Consider the following 17,816-nt stretch of genomic DNA (forward strand, 5'->3'; position numbering starts at 1 on the left):
TGCGCATGCGCAACGTTTGCAGTGCGCCTGCGCCAAGTAAATTTGCTAAAAAGTTTGGTATTTTACTCACGGCTTAACGAAGAAATGTCTTCGTTCTGGTGATCGGAGTGTGATTGACAGGAAGTGGGTGTTTCTGGGCGGAAACTGGCCGTTTTATGGGTGCGTGCGAAAAAACGCTGGCGTTTCTGGGGAAAACGCGGGAGTGTCTGAAGAAACGGGGGAGTGTCTGGGCGAACGCTGGGTGTGTTTGTGACGTCAAACCAGGAACGAAACTGACTGAACTGATCGCAGTGGAGGAGTAAGTCTCGAGCTACTCAGAAACTGCTAAGAATTTTCTAGTCGCAATTCTGAGAATATTTCGTTCGCAATTCTGCTATGCTAAAATACACTCCCAGTAGGCGGCGGCTTAGCGCGTGCAAAGCTGCTAAAAGCAGCTAGCGAGCGAACAACTCGGAATGAGGTCATATGTGTATAAGGGGCTTTACCTGGTGTAATGTGTATAAGGGGCTCTAATGTGGTGTAAAGTGTATAAGTGGCTCTACTGTGTGGCGTAACATGTATAAGGGGTGATACTGTGTGGTTTTACGTGAATTATAGACAATTTGTGCGGTGTAATGTGAATGACGGATACTACTGTGGGTTGTAATGTGACTAACGGACACTGCTGTGCCGTGTAATGTACATTGGTACTGTTATGTGGCCATGCCCATTCCCCATGAAGCCATGCCACTATATTTTTGGCGCGCACCTTCACCGCGCTCTGTTCCTGTTTTGATTATGGGGGTGGGGGGCACCAAATCTCTTTCTGGCACAGGGCACAAAGATGTCTAGTTACAGCACTGCTAAAATGTCCAAGTATTAGGGATATGACCCAGTTTCATTTCATGTCACAACTGACATAGATATTACATTTCTTATTCTACAGGACTGAAAGTGATAATAATTCTCCCGATATCCCATATTGCAAAGTGCAATACAGCGGAAAGATCACTAATGCAATGCCACTACGGATTGTTAGCTCGTGCAGTTTAAACATCTTTAAGTTCCCCTTTGATAACCAGACCTGCACACTGTCCTTTGGGTCATATGTTTACACAGGTATGCTCATATGCACTGTTACTACTGTATAAAGTTCTGTAGGGGAGAGGTATCAAATCGAGGAGAGAGATAAAGTGAAGATAGATAAAGCACCAACCAATTAGCGCCTATCAATTTTCAAACAGCCTGTGAAATGACGAAGTTGATTGGTTGGTACTTTATCTCTCTTCACTTAATCTCTTTCCAAGGTTTGATAAATCTCCCCCTGTGTGACTGATATGTAGTGGCTTTACTAAGAGAGTGTGTGAAAGGCCAGTGGTCATTTCTCTCATCAGTGAGGAGCAGTGTACAAATAATATAATGTGGTGAAGACATAAGCATTTTTACACATATCCATGGTAACTAGCCACATGTACAAAAGGGCCTAATTCAGCAAAAGCCAATGAAAATGGGGGTGTGATACATATGGGGGGGGGGGGGGGGAGATATACATATGACCCCAATAGTGCCAGACACACATTGCCCCACAGTGCCAGATATACATTGCCCCACGGTGCCAGATATACATTGCCCCACAGTGCCAGATACACATTGCCCCACGGTGCCAGATACACATTGCCCCACAGTGTCAGATACACATTGCCCCACAGTGCCAGATACACAAATGCCCACAGAGTGCCAGATACACATTGCCCCACAGTGCCAGATACACATTGCCCCACGGTGCCAGATACACATTGCCCCACAGTGCCAGATACACATTGCCCCACAGTGCCAGATACACAAATGCCCCCAGAGTGCCAGATACACATTGCCCCACAGTGCCAGATACACAAATGCCCCCAGAGTGCCAGATATACATTGCCCCACAGTGCCAGATACACAAATGCCCCCAGAGTGCCAGATATACATTGCCCCCACAGTGCCAGATACAGAAATGCTCCCACAGTGCCAGATACATATATGCCCCCTGTGCCAGATACAGAAATGCCCCCAGTGCCAGATACACATGTCACCCCAGTGCCAGATACACATGTCACCCCAGTGCCAGATACACATGTCACCCCAGTGCCAGATACACGTCACCCCAGTGCCAGATACACATGTCCCCCCCAGTGCCAGATATGCCCCTAGTGCCAGATACAGAAATGATCCCACAGTGCCAGATATGCCCCCAATGCCAGATACAGAAATGCCCCCAGTGCCAGATACTGTACACATGTCCCTGCAGTGCCAGATATGTCCCCAGTGCCAGGTACACATGTCCTTACAGTGCCCCTTCCCCTTCCCCTGCTGCTTACCGCGCTGCTGCTGTCCTGTGTGTTAGGGGAGGAGAGCGCAGCGTGCGCCTCTCCTGCCCCTCAGTCTCCGGCGGCGGTGCGGGTGTCTACCTTTAATTAGGCACAGATCCGTGAGCCAATCAAAGCTCGCAGCCCGGCAGCCAATCAGGAGCCTTGGCTGCCGGTCCGCGAGCTCTGATTGGCTCACGGGCCGGCGCCGAATTGAAGGTAGACACTGAGGGGCAGGAGAGGCGCATGCTGCGCTCTCCTCCCCTCACAGCAGCAGCGCGGTGAGCAGCAGCGGAGGGAGGGAGCGGCGGCCTGGCACCGCTGGATATAACATGTGCAGAGAGAGTTAGCTTTGGGTGGGTTATATTGTTTCTGTGCAGGGTAAATACTGGCTCCTTTATTTTTACACTGCAATTTAGATTTCAGATTGAACTCACCCCACCCAAATCGAACTCTCTCTGCACATGTTACATCTGCCCCCCCCCCCTGCAGTGCACATGGGGGGTAATTCCAAGTTGATCGCAGCAGGAATTTTGTTAGCAGTTGGGCAAAACCATGTGCACTGCAGGGGAGGCAGATTTAACATGTGCAGAGAGAGTTAGATTTGGGTGGGGTGTGTTCAATCTGCAATCTAAATTGCAGTGTATAAATAAAGCAGCCAGTATTTACCCTGCACAGAAATAAAATAACCCACCCAAATCTAACTCTCTCTGCACATGTTATATCTGCCTCCCCTGCAGTGCACATGGTTTTGCCCAATTGCTAACTAAATTCCTGCTGCGATCAACTTGAAATTACCCCCATGGTTTTGCCCATTAGAGAAAGATTTTGCTTTTGTGCTCCATGCTGAATTAGGCCCTATGAGGCAGATGTATTAAGCCTGGAGAAGTGATAAAGCAGTGATAAGTGGAAGGTGATAACGCACCAGCCAATCAGCTACTAACTGTCAAGTTACATATTGGAGCTGATTGGCTGGTGCGTTATCACCTTGCACTTATCACTGCTTTATCACTTCTCCAGGCTTAGTACATCTGCCCCATTGTTTGGTATGTAACATAAACTGTAGTTTGCATTCTTGCATACCCACCACCATTAGGTCACACCCCTGATCCACACAAACTGCACAAATCAGCACAAATCCCAACCCTTCTCCAGTGATTACCAGACCCTGTTCTGGCTTGGCACAACCGCTTTGGTCTCTAGGAGTGGTAAAAAGTATTGGTTTACATTTAGGACCACTCCAAGAGCAGGTGACAGATGCCATCTCTTTGGGCAGTAAGCCATGGGCGCATCACGACTGTGCGTTACCTGCCCAACAGCATTTTTCCTACATAGGGCTGTATTCAACAGCTGTCGGGTCCTTTCCGACAGGTTTGGACCGGTCCCGACAGTGTCAATCCGACTTTTTTTAAAGTCGGATTGACATTGTCGGAAACTGGGCTAAAACCTAACAGGTTTGGCCCCACTTCCGACAATACACGCGACTCAGCGGCTGAAGCCGCCGATCCACGTGTATTCCGACACTCTTCCGACAAGTCGGGTTTTCCAACTTGTCAGAAGAAAAGGCCTGACATTGAATAGGTCGGAACCCCTTCCGACCTCAATCAGTCGGAAACTGACGTCTTTACCACTACTACTGAATCCGGCCCATAGTGGCTCCCGAGATCTGAGCTCTATTCCCCCTCCAGCAGTGTGCACAGTAGAGAGAATGCGCAGGGAAGAGATAGGAGCGCAGTCTGTCCTAGGCGCTGAAACATCCAGCTACTGCTCCGCCCACATATGTGCAATTAAATCATATATGTTTTCTTAAATATAATTTAAATATGTAGTCACATTCTGTGTCAGATGTCGCTGGAACTGAGACTAATCAAGCTCAGCTCAATGACCGGGAGGGCCGGTACTTACCAGTACTTACTGATACCGCTTTCAGATCGCAAAGCCACTCGCACCCGGAATTTGGAAATGGATCCTTCCTGGGTGAGACCCGGCATTAGACTCTTTCCCACTGTCTTCCCGACCCAGGTCGGGTTGCCGTCGCGGGCAAGTGCGGTGCTGATGACATCGGGGGCGGGCAGAGGGTCTGTAGTTCGGACAGCTGATAAATGATAAATTGTACTCACCATCAAAACTAGTTCTTTTGACCAGACATATTGGGGGTCATTCCGACCCGTTCGCACGCAGCGGTTCTTCGCTGCAGTGCGAACGGGTCGGAAAAGCACATGCGCGTCGGGCGCATAGCGCACGCACGTCATTGCCTGGTGACGATCGTCGCCGGGCAACGACGCTGTCAGCGACAAATGTGATCGCAGCGTCGATCGCATGAAGATGGACAGGCGGGAGGCGTTCCGGTGGCAGATACTCACCGTTTCCAGCCGTTTTCGGGGAGTGGTAAGAAGAACGCAGGCGTGTCCAGATGAACGGAGAGCGGATGTCTGACGTCAGGACCGGGACCTTCATCGCTGGAGCCGTCGCACAGGGTAAATAGGTCTGGGGCTACTCTTGTTTTGAGTGAAACTTTAGCATAGCAGGGCTGCACAAGCGATCGCAGCCCTGCGATGCTAAAATACACTCCCCCGTAGGCGTCGTCTGGTTGATCGCACAGGCAGCAAAAAGTTGCTACATGCGATCAACTCGGAATGACCCCCATTGTGCGGCCAATTGATAGATGTGTGTGCACAATATGGTTTTGTGCATCCTTGCCAAAATTGCTGCATTGGCCAGTCGTTAGATTCATCATCATAGTGTGTACCCTGCAGTAGAGGCACTCAATGGTTTGGAATAGCGAGATCAGTTCAATCCTGCCCCTGCCTGGTGATCAGAACCACTTTACCGATTGAAATGAACAGGAAATCTCACTCATTTCACAGATTTTCAGGCAATCTGAAGTGTCTGAACTCTGAAACCTATGTAATTATATCTGGTAAATAAATCCCCTGTGATTTATCTGGTTTTGGGAATATTATAAAATTGTGCAGATTACCCAGGCCTGGGCTTGCTGGTGGGGCTTGGCGTCGCTGCTGTGTACTGGGCTGTGATGGGTTCCTGGAGTCTCCTTTGGCTGCATGATGTACGGGGGAGGGGGAGGGGGAAGGGGGTGGGGATTTGTGATCGCGCTGATCCCCCCCTTCCTACATTTGCCCCGGTTGTGGGCCACAGAGCGCACTCCTGTGCAGCACAACGCATATTAGGGCTGATTCAGATCCTGAAGCCTAGCTAAGTGTGTGCACGCGCAGCAGAAACGCTGCGCGTGCGCACAGTGAGGTGCGATGGCATCTCACTTGTGCGATCGCCTCTGCCTGATTGACAGGCAGAGGCGGTCGCGGGGCGAGAGGGGGTGTTGCAGCATTGTTGGGGGGAGGGTTGCGGTCCGGACAACATAGGCGAGTCCCTGTACTGTTGCCTAGGGGCGGGTCACAGCGGCTGCATGACATCACACGCAGCCGCTGCAACCTGAAACATGGCGGGTAGCCGTCTGCCTTCACCTAGGCTGCGTAGACAGAGGGCTACTCAAAACATGTAAAAGCATCGCTACCGTGCGATGCTTTCACATGTCTGCGGGGGGAGTGGGGGGAGGGGTCTGGATTCGGCAAGCGGGCCAGACATGCCCTGTGCTGGGCGTCCCCCCGCATGTCTACGAATTAGATTGTGGATGTGCGTTTTTCCGCACATCTACGATCAGGTCTGACTTACCCCCATTGTTTTTTCATAAAAATTTTTTGTACGGTGGCGTGGCCACGTCTCCTCAAACAGACTACACTCCCACAGTAACCAGCCCTGCCCCGCTCTCCACGGCACTGAAGGTGATTTGTGCAAACCTATGCTATTCCCCTCACTAACTTGTTCCATAGTGTAAAACTGAGGTGTCACATACTGTGTATATGAATTTGTTTTAAAATAAAGCAAAGAAAAATGATATATGTGTAACACTAATATTGTTATCTGCAGTTTCCGATATAATTATGCTGGCAAGAAGTAACTCGTCTGTCGTCAACCAAAACTCAATGGATGTATTTGTCGGCAAAGGTGACTGGTCGCTACAAGCTGTCACAGTGTATAATACGATGTATGCGGCAGATGGAGTTGCATACAGCCAAGTCATTTACAGTGTAAGGAACTTTACAGTCATTCACATTCACTACAGGTATCAGCTCCCCTTTATGGTAACTTTCAGGGGCAATCTCAGGTTTTGAATATCTGTTCTTTATAATATCCCTATTTTATCACACTGTGCAGTACAGCACAGCACAGCACAGTACAGCACAGCACAGCACAGTACAGCACAGCACAGCACAGCACAGTACATTACAGTACAGCACAGTACAGCACAGCACAGCACAGTAGAGCACAGCACAGTACAGTACAGCACAGCACAGTATATTTGTATTCAGTATATATACTGAATTCAAATCTTTGTAACCCTCATTCAGTTAAAATAATGTAAAAAAATATTTATTGTTTGTAAATGTGTGATTTAGATTGATATTGAATGGTTTAAAACACTCAAAATCAATCTTTAGTAACTTTGGGGGACATTAACTAAGCAGTGATAAGAGCGGAGAAGTGAGCCAGTGGAGAAGTTGTCCCAACAACCAATCAGCAGCTCTGTATAATTTTAGTATGCAAATTATAGATGGTACTTCAGTGCTGATTGGTTGCCATGGGCAACTTCTCCACTGGCTCACTTCTCTGCTCTTATCACTGCTTAGTAAATGTCCCCCTTTATTCCTTAGACTTTGCTGGTCGAAAAAAAGTGTCAGGTAGTGTAACAATGGGGCAGATGTATTAAGCCTGGAAAAGGGATAAAGGAGTGATAACGCACCAGTCAGTCAGCTCCTAACTGTCATTTTTCAAATCCGTAATGATTGGCTGGTGAGTTATCACTTTGCGCTTATCACTGGTTTATCACTTCTTTATCCCTTCTCCAGGTTAATACATCTGGCCCAATATACCTTACGATTGTCATATGCCATCTGACATGCTAAGTTTTTGAGCTGGGGGCAGAGGAGAAACTTGCTGTAACCATATTTGTGTCCTTTAAGTTTAAAGTCTTGTGCAGGAGGAGAGAAATTAAACTTGATCAACATTGATCTTTAGTAAATTTACCCCCTAGACAGAGCACACGCAGGTCTACCCAACTACACAGGATGGTGCAAGTAGTTCTCCAACACGGATTTCTCACTACTCTCATCTCTGCAGCTGTAATGGAGGACACACCCTAGGGGTCATTCAGGTGCGGTCGTTCCTGCGCTATCATGTGCAAAGTACCAATGTTTAATACTTTGCACATGCGCAGGACACGTTCTGCACGTGTGCAAACAGCTCCTACGTCGTCGGAAGCAGGACAGCAGCATACTGTCAGTGATTGACAGTTTGCTGCCGTTTGGAGTCAGGGACGAGGACGGCGATGGCCTCCATTTGTGAAATAGAAGGCACGTCGCCGCCGTTTAGGGGGAGGGCAGAGGTCAGGGATCTCCATTGTTGGACGGAGGTTTCCTGGCCTCTGCGACGGGCAGCTTGCACGGCACCATGGGTGCTGTAAGCCGCCTGATGAGTGATCTGATGCTGCAACTCCGATTACTGCTGCAGCAGGAGGCATCTGCATGTAATAGGCGCCTCCTGCTGCATTACCGTACAGTGCCTCCAAGGAAACAGCAGTGATAGCACCTCCAACCACGTCTGAAATAGGCCCCCATACAAGTTCTTCCCTTGTGTGGGACTACATTCTGTCAGTGGCGCACAGAGGGGGGGGGGCTACAAATTACCTGGGCTGATGAAGGGGCCCGGTGGGGCCCCAAGTCCTCTAACGCTATCCCCCCCTCTCGAGTATACCATCCTGTGCTGTGGCCGGCACCATACATGGAAAGCAAAGACTCTGGCACTGTAGTAGTGTAGTGGACAGCGTCATCTTCCGAAATATCACTGGGAAGATGGTGCTAGCCGGGGAGGAGGGACCCGCTTGCCGACCAAGTAAGTTAGGAAGTCGGTGCCCTCCCCTGCGCCGCGTCTGCCCTATGTTAAAACAGCGCCCCTGCTATTATTTTATTATTAAAATATTTTTATATTAAAGGTCGTAACCATGCCCACTTTATTAAGCCACGTCCCCATCCCTTTACCGGGGCTGGCGTAGCTCTCTACGCCCCTGCACTCTGCCTCTCTGCAGACAAAAGGCCTAATTCATGTTTGTATTAAAGGACGGAGCTGCTAAAGTTAGCAAGTGAAGCTGCCGCTCAGGAAACTTACCCACCGGAGCCATCACAATCTCAATTGCGTACACATTAGTGGCTAATACGCAATTACGGAGAACATTGAAGCTAGGGGTTGGTCTATGGCTACTCAGACTGGCTGCAGCAGTAGCGACTCAGATGTCATGTATTTACACCATACTTGCCCACTCCCCCGGAAAGGCCGGGAGGCTCCCGAAATTAGGGTGGCACTCCCGGCCCCCCGGGGAAGGGGGCAAGTCTCCCGCAACCCGCTTGCCCCCCCCGCCGCACCACGCTCTCCTCCCGCTGCTCCCCACGCCCCCCACCACTTTCAGCCCGTTAAACAGAAAAAAAGGGGCGGGGCGATGATGCGATCGCGCTAATTCGCGTCATCGTAGCCCCGCCCACTGCCCCGCAATACTGATATTGTGGGCATTACAGAGGAGGGGTGTGGCTATGATGATGCAAACTCATCACCACGCCCCCGTACCGCCTCCTCCACGCCCCCTCTTGTGTGACCTGGCTGCTCCCTCCCGGAGGGAGCAGCCACAAAGTAGGTAAGTATGATTTACACATACGATTACGCAGTCATCAGAAGATGCACGCCCCCAAATCGGCCATGACTCGTCTGCGTTTTCCCAACCACTCCCCATAAACTCCCCGTTAACACCCCCAAACGGGCACTTCCTGTCAATCTCTCCTCAGTGCAAGCGGGATCGCAGCAGCATCATCACACATGCGCATTGCAACCGCAGCACATGTGCAATTTGCCAATAATTACATCATTGCGTGAATATCGGCCATTGCTTACAAACATGAATTAGGCTCTATGTATAGAATACCTCATCACACCCAGCCTCTCTCTGCTCCCTAAGGGCCAGCAACATACAGATGGCCAGGGTCGGACTGGCCCACAGGGGAACAGGGGAAACCACCGGTAGGCCCCACTGCCTGCGGACCTCCTCTAGGGATCAGGTTCCAGACTCTATCCTAGTGCACTTGAATTATGCATTATACTTATGTTACATTATACTTCGCAGTAATATGGTTTACTATATAATTACCACGTGGCACAGAACATATACTCTGTAATGGTTAGCCAAAGCTCAGTGGAGCCTGGCCACACCCTTAAGAATGGGCCCCTACAACAGCATTCCCCCGGTGGGCCCTTTATGTCCCAGTCCGACACTGACAGGGTGTGGTTAATAGGGTCGACCATGCTTAGGTCAACAGTGTCTAGGTCGACCACTATTGGTCAACGGTAACTAAGTCGACACCCAAAATAGGTTGACACAAGCATTAGGTCGACATGACAAAAGGCGACATTAGTTTTTTTAAATTTTTTGGTGTCGTTTTCGCCGTACAGTGACCGGGAACCCCAATTAGTGCACCGCGTCCCCTCGCATGTCTCGCGTCGCTCGTCATGCTTCGGGCAAGGTTACCATTTCCAATTATAGTCCACGTGGATCGTAAAGTATGAAAAAGTTCAAAAGATGACAAAAGTCGTGAAAAACTCAGGTCGACCTTTTGTCGTGTTGACCTAGACCATGACGACCTAGTGACCACGTCGACCGAGAAACCCTGTCAATCTAATGCATGTCGACAATAGTGGTCGACCTACAGACCGGATACCAGTAGCGGATCTTGCCGCGGGTACACGGGCGCCGCGGCCATCCCGAGGGCGCCGCCGCCGTGGCAAGATCCGCTACTTGTGGTGCCCCCTGGTGCTGGCTGTCACTGCTGTGTGGTGCGCGATGAAGTCATCGCGCACCGCATGGCATTGTGGGACCGGCACATGGATGCTAGGGGTCATGATTGACCTTTAGTGTCTATGTGGTGCTACGGGGGAGACGTCATGACGTCTCTCCCAGAGATCAGAGGAGCGGCGCCGGCGGCCGGAGACGGAGGGCAGCAGCGGTCGGGAATCAGGAGTGGGGATGGTGAGTATTAATTAAAAAAAACATTTTTTTGTTATTTATTTATGTTTTTGCAAGCGGCGCAACTAGGGGGCACAAACGGGGGCACAACTGTGCTAGGGGCAATACCACCGGGTGCACAAACGGGGCACAACTGTACTGGGGGCAATACCACTGGGGGTACAAATGGGGCACAACTCTACACGGGGCATAACTGACCACGCCCCTTTATGAAGCCACGGCCCTATTTTTGCCCGAGCGTCACAAGGGCTAGAACCGACCCTGCAGGATACCCGTGTACAATCTCGGTATCCCCCTCCCTTCATACCACAGCATGCACAGTAAAGAATCTGATATCATTTGCCTCCCAAACCCCCCATGTCCTGGCCGTGGGGCCGCTGTAAGTAATTACAAATGACTAGTGTAATTGCTGATGTGCAGCGTCAGACCCAGAGTAGTCAGCACCAGATTCTGGGGCAGATGTATTAACCTGGAGAAGGCATAAGGAAGTGGTAAACCAGTGATATGTGCAAGGTGATAAAGGCACCAGCCAATCAGCTCCAATATGTAAATTAACTGTTAGGATCTGATTGGCTGGTGCCTTTATCACCTTGCACATATCACTGGTTTATCACTTCCTTATGCCTTCTCCAGGTTAATACATCTGCCCCTCTGTTCTCCATATGTTCTGACTTTTTTTTAGCCTCCTGAATGTATCGCTGTATTTTGCTTTCTTTAGATGTACGTTAAAAGAGCCCCTATTGTGTACGTCATTAACCTCATCATCCCAGCGTGCTTCCTGGTTTTCCTGGATATCGCCAGTATGTTCATCCAGAGTTACAGCGAAAGACTCGGCTTCAAAATCACCATTGTTTTGGGGTTCTCCGTGCTTCTGTTGATTTTGAACGATATGCTCCCCAGTTCCGATCACACTCCAATGTTAGGTAAGTTCCCCGAGGAGAATCATCGCTACCATGAGCGAGGTCTAATTATCATGTTATTATTCAGACTGCCCTTTTATGGTGTAACCGCTTAACTGACGATTTATTTCCCAAAAAAAACGCTCCGAAATTGTCTGGGTTTTTTATGAGTGAATTAGGTGAAGAACATGAATTTAACCCTTTCCAAAATGATTTTAGTTAAAAAAAAAAAGAAAGAAAAAAAATATATATATTTTTAATTGTTTCTCCCTACCAAACATCGAAACATCTATCGTGAACATCATGACCATCGAGAACAACATTGCGACTTCAGATTTTAGATCCCGTACAGCTGCCAGGTACTCGCGGGGGACTGGGGGTGGCTTGGGGGGGTTGTTTTACCTTTACCAGTGGCTGCTATTGTCTGCAGCCACTGAAGGGGGGGGGGGGGAGAATCCTGCCGTGCTGACCAATCAGCAGTGATCGGCAGCACAGCAGACACAGGGGGAGAGTGCGGGGAGGCAGGGGGACCTTCCAGTCTCTCTGCCAGCAGCTGCGGAGGGAAGTTTCCCTTCCCTGCCGCTGCTAACGCTCTCTATCTGACTGGTCGCATCCTGTGAGACCAGGTCAGATAGAGCACTTGCAGGCATGGTCGCATCTGATGCCACCATGCCAGTCAAGTGGTTAAGGGGGTAATTCAGACTGGATCGCAGTCTGAATTCCTTTGTGGAGTGCGCATGCGCAGCGGCCGCACTGCGCATGTGCACCCCGGGAGCCCAGTGAGATGCTAACAGCATCTCAGGACTGCGGTCGTGGGGCGGGAGGGGGCGTTCAGCCGTGGGGCGGGAGGGGGCGTGTGGTTGTGGGGCAGGAGGGGGTGTGCCAACGGCGTTAGAGCACCGTTGGCGGGACGTGGTCCGGACAACACAGGCATGTCCGGATCGTTGCGGGGCAGGCCGCAGCGGCTGTGTGGCGTCACATGCAGCCTCTGCGACCCGGGACGCAGTGGTTAGCCCCCTGCCAGCGCACAGGGGCTTCGCTGGCAGGGAGCTACTTGCCGGGAGCAAAAGCATCGCCGCTGTGCGATGCTTTTGCACTCTTGCGGGGAAGGGGGGCTAAGGCCAGACATGCGGGGCGGACTAGCCCTGTGCTGGGCGTCCCCCCACATGTCTGAGCAACTGATCGTAGATGTGCTAAATTTAGCACATCTACGATCAGATCTGAATTACCCCCTTAGACCTAATCAATGGATTATTTTTGAATCCCCTTCTCTGTGGTGTAAGGGCCGTCTTTTCGTATGAGCTCAATGGGCAGTTGCCCAAGGGCCCCAGGACTATAAGGGCCCTAGACTGATAGCTGAAGGTCCCCTCTTTCCAGGGGAATCAGATTTTTTAAAATCGGTCCTGGTCTTCCCAGACAGATTTCTTGGGTTCTGTCTGACTTAGTTTTTCTGAGGGTATACTCCAAAAGCTGGGACTCTCCCTTTTCGGTGGACACTGGCAGCTTGTCTCTACTATGCCCAGAACCAGAGATATCAGCCTTCCAGCAGCCGGTCCCTGCTCCAGCTCCACACACCTAATATGCAGTTTTAGATTTTCATTGGTGAATTGCTCTGGCTCTTGAACTCTGATTCCCAAGTCCCCAGTACCTCCTGTAAGGTGGGACTCTCTAGTTTATTATCCCATCGACGGCTAAAGAATCTATTTCCGAGAACTGGAGATATCTGCAGTCAAGCAAGCTGCCCTCCCACCAGAAAATGATGAATATTAAGCCCACTCCACTATCCCTCCCTTCCCTGCATATTAAACACCCCCTACCACCCTGGAAGTCATGTACCAGGGCCCCTTCATTCAGCCCAATGCCCCCTTCTACGTGTTAGTGTTCTCCCTCCCAGCCCATCTCCCACCACCTGTGCAGTAAAAGAGTAATTAGCAGAAATTACTGCTCCAGGTCCTACATGCTGAGTGGAAGACAGAACACCTCCTACCACCCGCGGGACAACAAAGCTGCCACTGATAGCACCCCTGCACCTAGAGGATGGGTAGGGGCCCAGTGCATTGCTTTGTGCCCAGGGGCCTACACTGCTGTTAAGACGGCCCTGCATGGTGTGGGTCTTTATAGCTGCATTACCACTTAGAAACATTTTTCCTAAGGTGTCCTCTGCCCAGCTGTCCTGGTTTCATGATGCAGAAATGTGTGAGGGTGCCTAATGTGCAATTCTGGGTGCGATTGAACACATCATTCCATCCTACCTGTATGTAGAAAATGTGTATGTTCTGTAATGTCGTGTAATATTATCTGGTGATCACAGGTAATCACCACACAATAGCTATTAGGGGCCACCATCATTTTTTTTAATGAGGGGACTCTCATTTGTCTACTGTAATGGTTCTCAACCTTGGTCCTCAAGGCAAACTAACATTCCAGGTTTTAAGGATTTTAAGGATATCCATGCTTGAACACAATCAAAATAACTGGGGTACTCATTATTTCACCTGTGTTCAAGTATGGCTAAACTTAAAACTTGGACTGTTAGTATGCCTTGAGGACCAAGGTTGGGAAACACTGATCTAATGTGAGTTGTCCTTAGTTATCTGAAGAGAGCTTGGGAGAGATCTTCCCGTCCTTGGATTCCATTATTTTTTTCTGTAGAGCAGGGGGTTACTGTCCAATTACCAGACATTAGCTTTCATGGGAGCACCTAGTTTGAAAGATGGAACTCCCCTCTTTCAAACTTTTGTACCTGCATATTTCTAGGTGCTGTGGTTGTGGTTCAGAAAGAGAGACTTAAGGTCCCCCTATTGTTCTTTCTTTCTTTTCTTTCTACAAAACTGATATCATTGAGCTTTCATGCGTCCTCCGTAGCGAAGCGTGGCAGATTTCCTGCTATTCCATGACATTCCACCCCATCTAACGTTACGGGGAAATTCAATTATGGGTGTACTTAATGGCATTCTGTGATGGTAAATACAGTGAGAATCTGTAAAGACTTCAAATGGATTTTAATCCTCATCATTAATTGTGTACTCTCATTTACAAGTGTGTGGCCATATAGGTCGGCACAAAATAACCTTAGAAAGAACACCGGCATTTATTGAGATGATCTAATGACTTTTGTTTTACTTCTATTTATTTTGTTTTTATATATGTTTTACTTTAGCTTTGCTTTACACTACTTCTTACCAGGTAATATCTAACACATTGTGTCTGCATGGCGGTGTCTAGGTATTTTCTGTTGCATCTGTATGACGATGATGGTTCTCAGTATAATTGGGACAATCTTTGCCTCCTTCATGCTGGAACAGTCCACCACCAATTCTTCGGTCCCACCGTGGCTTAGGACACTGGTCCTGAAGCATCTGGCGTATGTGGTGTGTTTCCGGAAAGATGCCTCCAGTGATGATCTGGTGACATTAGTAATGGCAGACAAAGGTGAGTACCAGCCACCTGTGCACCCATCGTTATGGGAGGTCTACACTCACTGTGGGGCCTATTTATCAAATCATTATTGCAGGATATCTCTCGGAAACACCCGTTGTCAGATATACCAAGTTTGCCCCGACAGCTAATGCCATCTTTAATCCCGTTGTAGCCTATGGGCTATATTTGCTAAATGTATCGGGAGCAGGTTCCACTCTCGCAGGTGTCGTGGCCACATACCATCATCCGGAATTCATTCTTGTTGACAGATCCTGATAGTGATAAGAAAATGGAGAGGCAGGAAGAGAAGGTGAGGACGGTGGAGATGGATGTGGACGTTAACAAGGAGGTTAAGCTGCTGAAAAGACTGTTGCTGGAAATTCTGAAGATCCACAAGGAATTGACGCTTGCTAGGAATAAGACGGAGGCCGTAACAGATTGGACAATGGTGGCGCAGATAATGGACCGACTAATGCTTTATTTATATCTTATTACTGTCTTTTTAATATTTGTCATTATGATCTGCGTTTGGGCCATATGAGACGCTTTTGCCCTATTGTGCTCTGGGACTGGACTAACAGCTGCTTAGGCAATGCATGGCCGGCTCTACTCTTAGGCAGCTGCCTAGGGCGCTGGGACCTGGGGGGGGGGGGGGCCCACAGAGTCTGCCTATCGCAAAATGAAGAATGTCTCTGAAATAAACATCCTTGTTGTACTTGATGCAAGTGGTGGCTGTGGAATTTACTAATCACACTTTTATCTGAAGGGCTGGGAAGTGGGTATTGGTGGCAGTTAGGGTCAGTAGACTGTGCCGAGAGACCTTCCAATGGCCTTGAGGCAATGCAATAACTTTCATCCGTATTACAACTGTATGAGTTACACAGCCAAAAGCCATCTGAGATGCCTGTTCCACTTTATCTCTCTCCACGCTTTGATATATCTCAAAAGTCTTTATATATATATATATATATATATATATGGTATATATCAACTTATGTGTCTATTGGTGGTTTTTTAATCACCTCAGTCAGTATATTTCTCCTTGTTTATACATTATATATATTCTCTCATTAATATTATATGAGTAGTATGAGGATACATCGTATCAGGGTGTGCGCCCTCTATAGAAATACATCTCAGACTTATGGGACCTCAGCCCACCCATCGCCCATGCACTGGCAGAAAGGCTGGGAGCACTAGTTATGCGGTAACCGGGGTTACATGTTGCTTGTCTTTGTCTCTACACATTTTATTTTTGAGCTGCAGTGTTGCCCTGGAACCTTCTCATTTTATCTCGGCACAACAGGTCCAATGCAGCCAAACACGAGTCGTCCGTAATCTCTCCCACATGGCGTGCACAGAACTTACGCTTATGTTCATTAGGACGCACTTATCCATAAGCCTCGTTTCATAGACATCATCATATTACAGTGCACATGCTCCAATCCTATGTTTGGTGCAAAAGATGCGTCTGAAAACATGTACAGCAGAGGCCCTCGCTGAACTTAGGGCACTTGAGAGCGACTGAAATGTACAAGACTGTGCACCACCCATAATTGCATACACCTGGCTCCACGGCATGCTCCGTACAAAAAACTGTGTACCACCCAAAATCACAGCATGCGCCGTACAAAAACTGTGTACCACCCAAAATTACGGCATGCACAGTACAAAAACTGTGTACCACCCAAAATTACGGCATGCACAGTACAAAAACTGTGTACTACCCAAAATTACAGCATGCGCCGTACAAAAACTGTGTACCACCCAAAATTACGGCATGTGCTGTACAAAAACTGTGTACCACCCAAAAGTACGGCATGTGCCGTACAAAAACTGTGTACCACCCAAAATTACGGCATGCGCTGTACAAAAACCGGCAAACTGTGCTCTGCAAACGAACTTGTATTCAGCTCTGGGTAACTTCCAAAACTGTGACCAGAATCATGTCTTACGGGAGGCTGCCCGTGTTGAAGTCCGGATGACATCTGTGGTCTGGACTGTTCGGTTGTGGCACCTGCCACGTGCGCTGCCCATGCGCAATGGATTTGGCAGGCACCGCGAACAACACATGCAGGTTAAGGGGCCCATTTATCATTAATCACATATTCAATGCGATCCGTGCGGAATATTAGCACGCAGGATTGAACTGCAATATGCGATTGTATCAGGGAATGTATTGTCCAGCACCTGCAGAGACACACGCTGCAAAAGGTCCTGCGCTCTGATCTCCGCGGCAGCGGTAATACCGCACATGGGATGTAGTCACAATACCGGCACCTACATCCCGCCCCCTCACTATCCTGACGGTCAGCATGTCCGCGACACCCATAGTGGGAATAGAACCTGTGGCGAGCGCAGTAAGACCGCAAGGGGCATCACTGTGCTAGCCCTTCTCACCCACCGGGCATCTAAATGCCAGGATCCCTATGTTCCCTGCAGCTGGTGCAGGGGGGGTAATGTTCCCTGCAGTTAGGGTGGTATGTTCCTTGCAGTTGGGGTGGTGTGTTCCCTGCAGTTGGGTGGTGTGTTCCCTGCAGTTGGGGTGGTGTGTACCCTGCAGTTGGGGGGGAGGGGGGGTATGTTCCGTGTAGTTGGGGTGGTATGTTCCCTGCAGCTGGGGTGGTGTGTTCCCTGCAGTTGGGGTGGTGTGTACCCTGCAGTTGGTGGGGGGGGGGGATGTTCCGTGTAGCTGGGGTGGTATGTTCCATGCAGTAGGGGGGGGGGGGTTTGTTCCCTGCAGCTGGGGTGGTGTGTTCCCTGCAGTTGGGGGGGAGGGGGGGGGTATGTTCCGTGTAGTTGGGGTGGTATGTTCCCTGCAGTTGGGGGGGTATGTTCCCTGCAGCTGGGGTGGTGTGTTCCCTGCAGTTGGGGTGGTGTGTACCCTGCAGTTGGGGGGAGGGGGGGTATGTTCCGTGTAGTTGGGGTGGTATGTTCCCTGCAGTTGGGGGGGTATGTTCCCTGCAGCTGGGGTGGTGTGTTCCCTGCAGTTGGGGTGGTGTGTACCCTGCAGTTGGGGGGAGGGGGGGT

General features: G+C 49.6%; 2 protein-coding genes across 2 annotated transcripts in view; one reads left to right on the plus strand and one right to left on the minus strand.

Moving 5' to 3' along the window:
* The window catches only part of LOC134969657 (inactive hydroxysteroid dehydrogenase-like protein 1), a 50,864-nt gene extending 45,338 nt beyond the window's left edge, over positions 1 to 5,526 (minus strand). The window contains exon 1 of the mRNA XM_063945743.1: positions 5,308 to 5,526. Within this exon, the coding sequence (XP_063801813.1) occupies positions 5,308 to 5,510 (203 nt within the window). The 5' untranslated portion in view covers positions 5,511 to 5,526. The remainder of the gene's footprint in view (positions 1 to 5,307) is intronic.
* A 57-nt stretch (positions 5,527 to 5,583) lies between these two features.
* LOC134969658 (5-hydroxytryptamine receptor 3A-like) lies at positions 5,584 to 15,455 on the plus strand. Its single transcript, XM_063945746.1, has 5 exons — positions 5,584 to 6,127; positions 6,273 to 6,433; positions 11,186 to 11,390; positions 14,592 to 14,798; positions 15,056 to 15,455. The coding sequence occupies exons 2-5, from the start codon at positions 6,287 to 6,289 to the stop codon at positions 15,325 to 15,327; spliced, it is 831 nt and encodes a 276-aa protein (XP_063801816.1). The 5' UTR covers positions 5,584 to 6,127; positions 6,273 to 6,286; the 3' UTR covers positions 15,328 to 15,455.
* The last annotated feature ends 2,361 nt before the right edge of the window (positions 15,456 to 17,816 follow it).

The sequence above is a fragment of the Pseudophryne corroboree genome, chromosome 11, assembly GCF_028390025.1.
Source record: "Pseudophryne corroboree isolate aPseCor3 chromosome 11, aPseCor3.hap2, whole genome shotgun sequence".
In the NCBI taxonomy this organism is placed as follows: Eukaryota; Metazoa; Chordata; class Amphibia; order Anura; family Myobatrachidae; genus Pseudophryne; species Pseudophryne corroboree.

Coding starts and splice junctions, on each gene's coding strand:
- LOC134969658 (XM_063945746.1), top strand. CDS start 6,287: ATGCTGGCAAGAAGTAACTCGTCTGTCGTCAACCAAAACTCAATGGAT. Junction 6,434..11,185: donor ACAGCCAAGTCATTTACAGT/GTAAGGAACTTT, acceptor TGCTTTCTTTAG/ATGTACGTTAAAAGAGCCCC. Junction 11,391..14,591: donor CGATCACACTCCAATGTTAG/GTAAGTTCCCCG, acceptor GGCGGTGTCTAG/GTATTTTCTGTTGCATCTGT.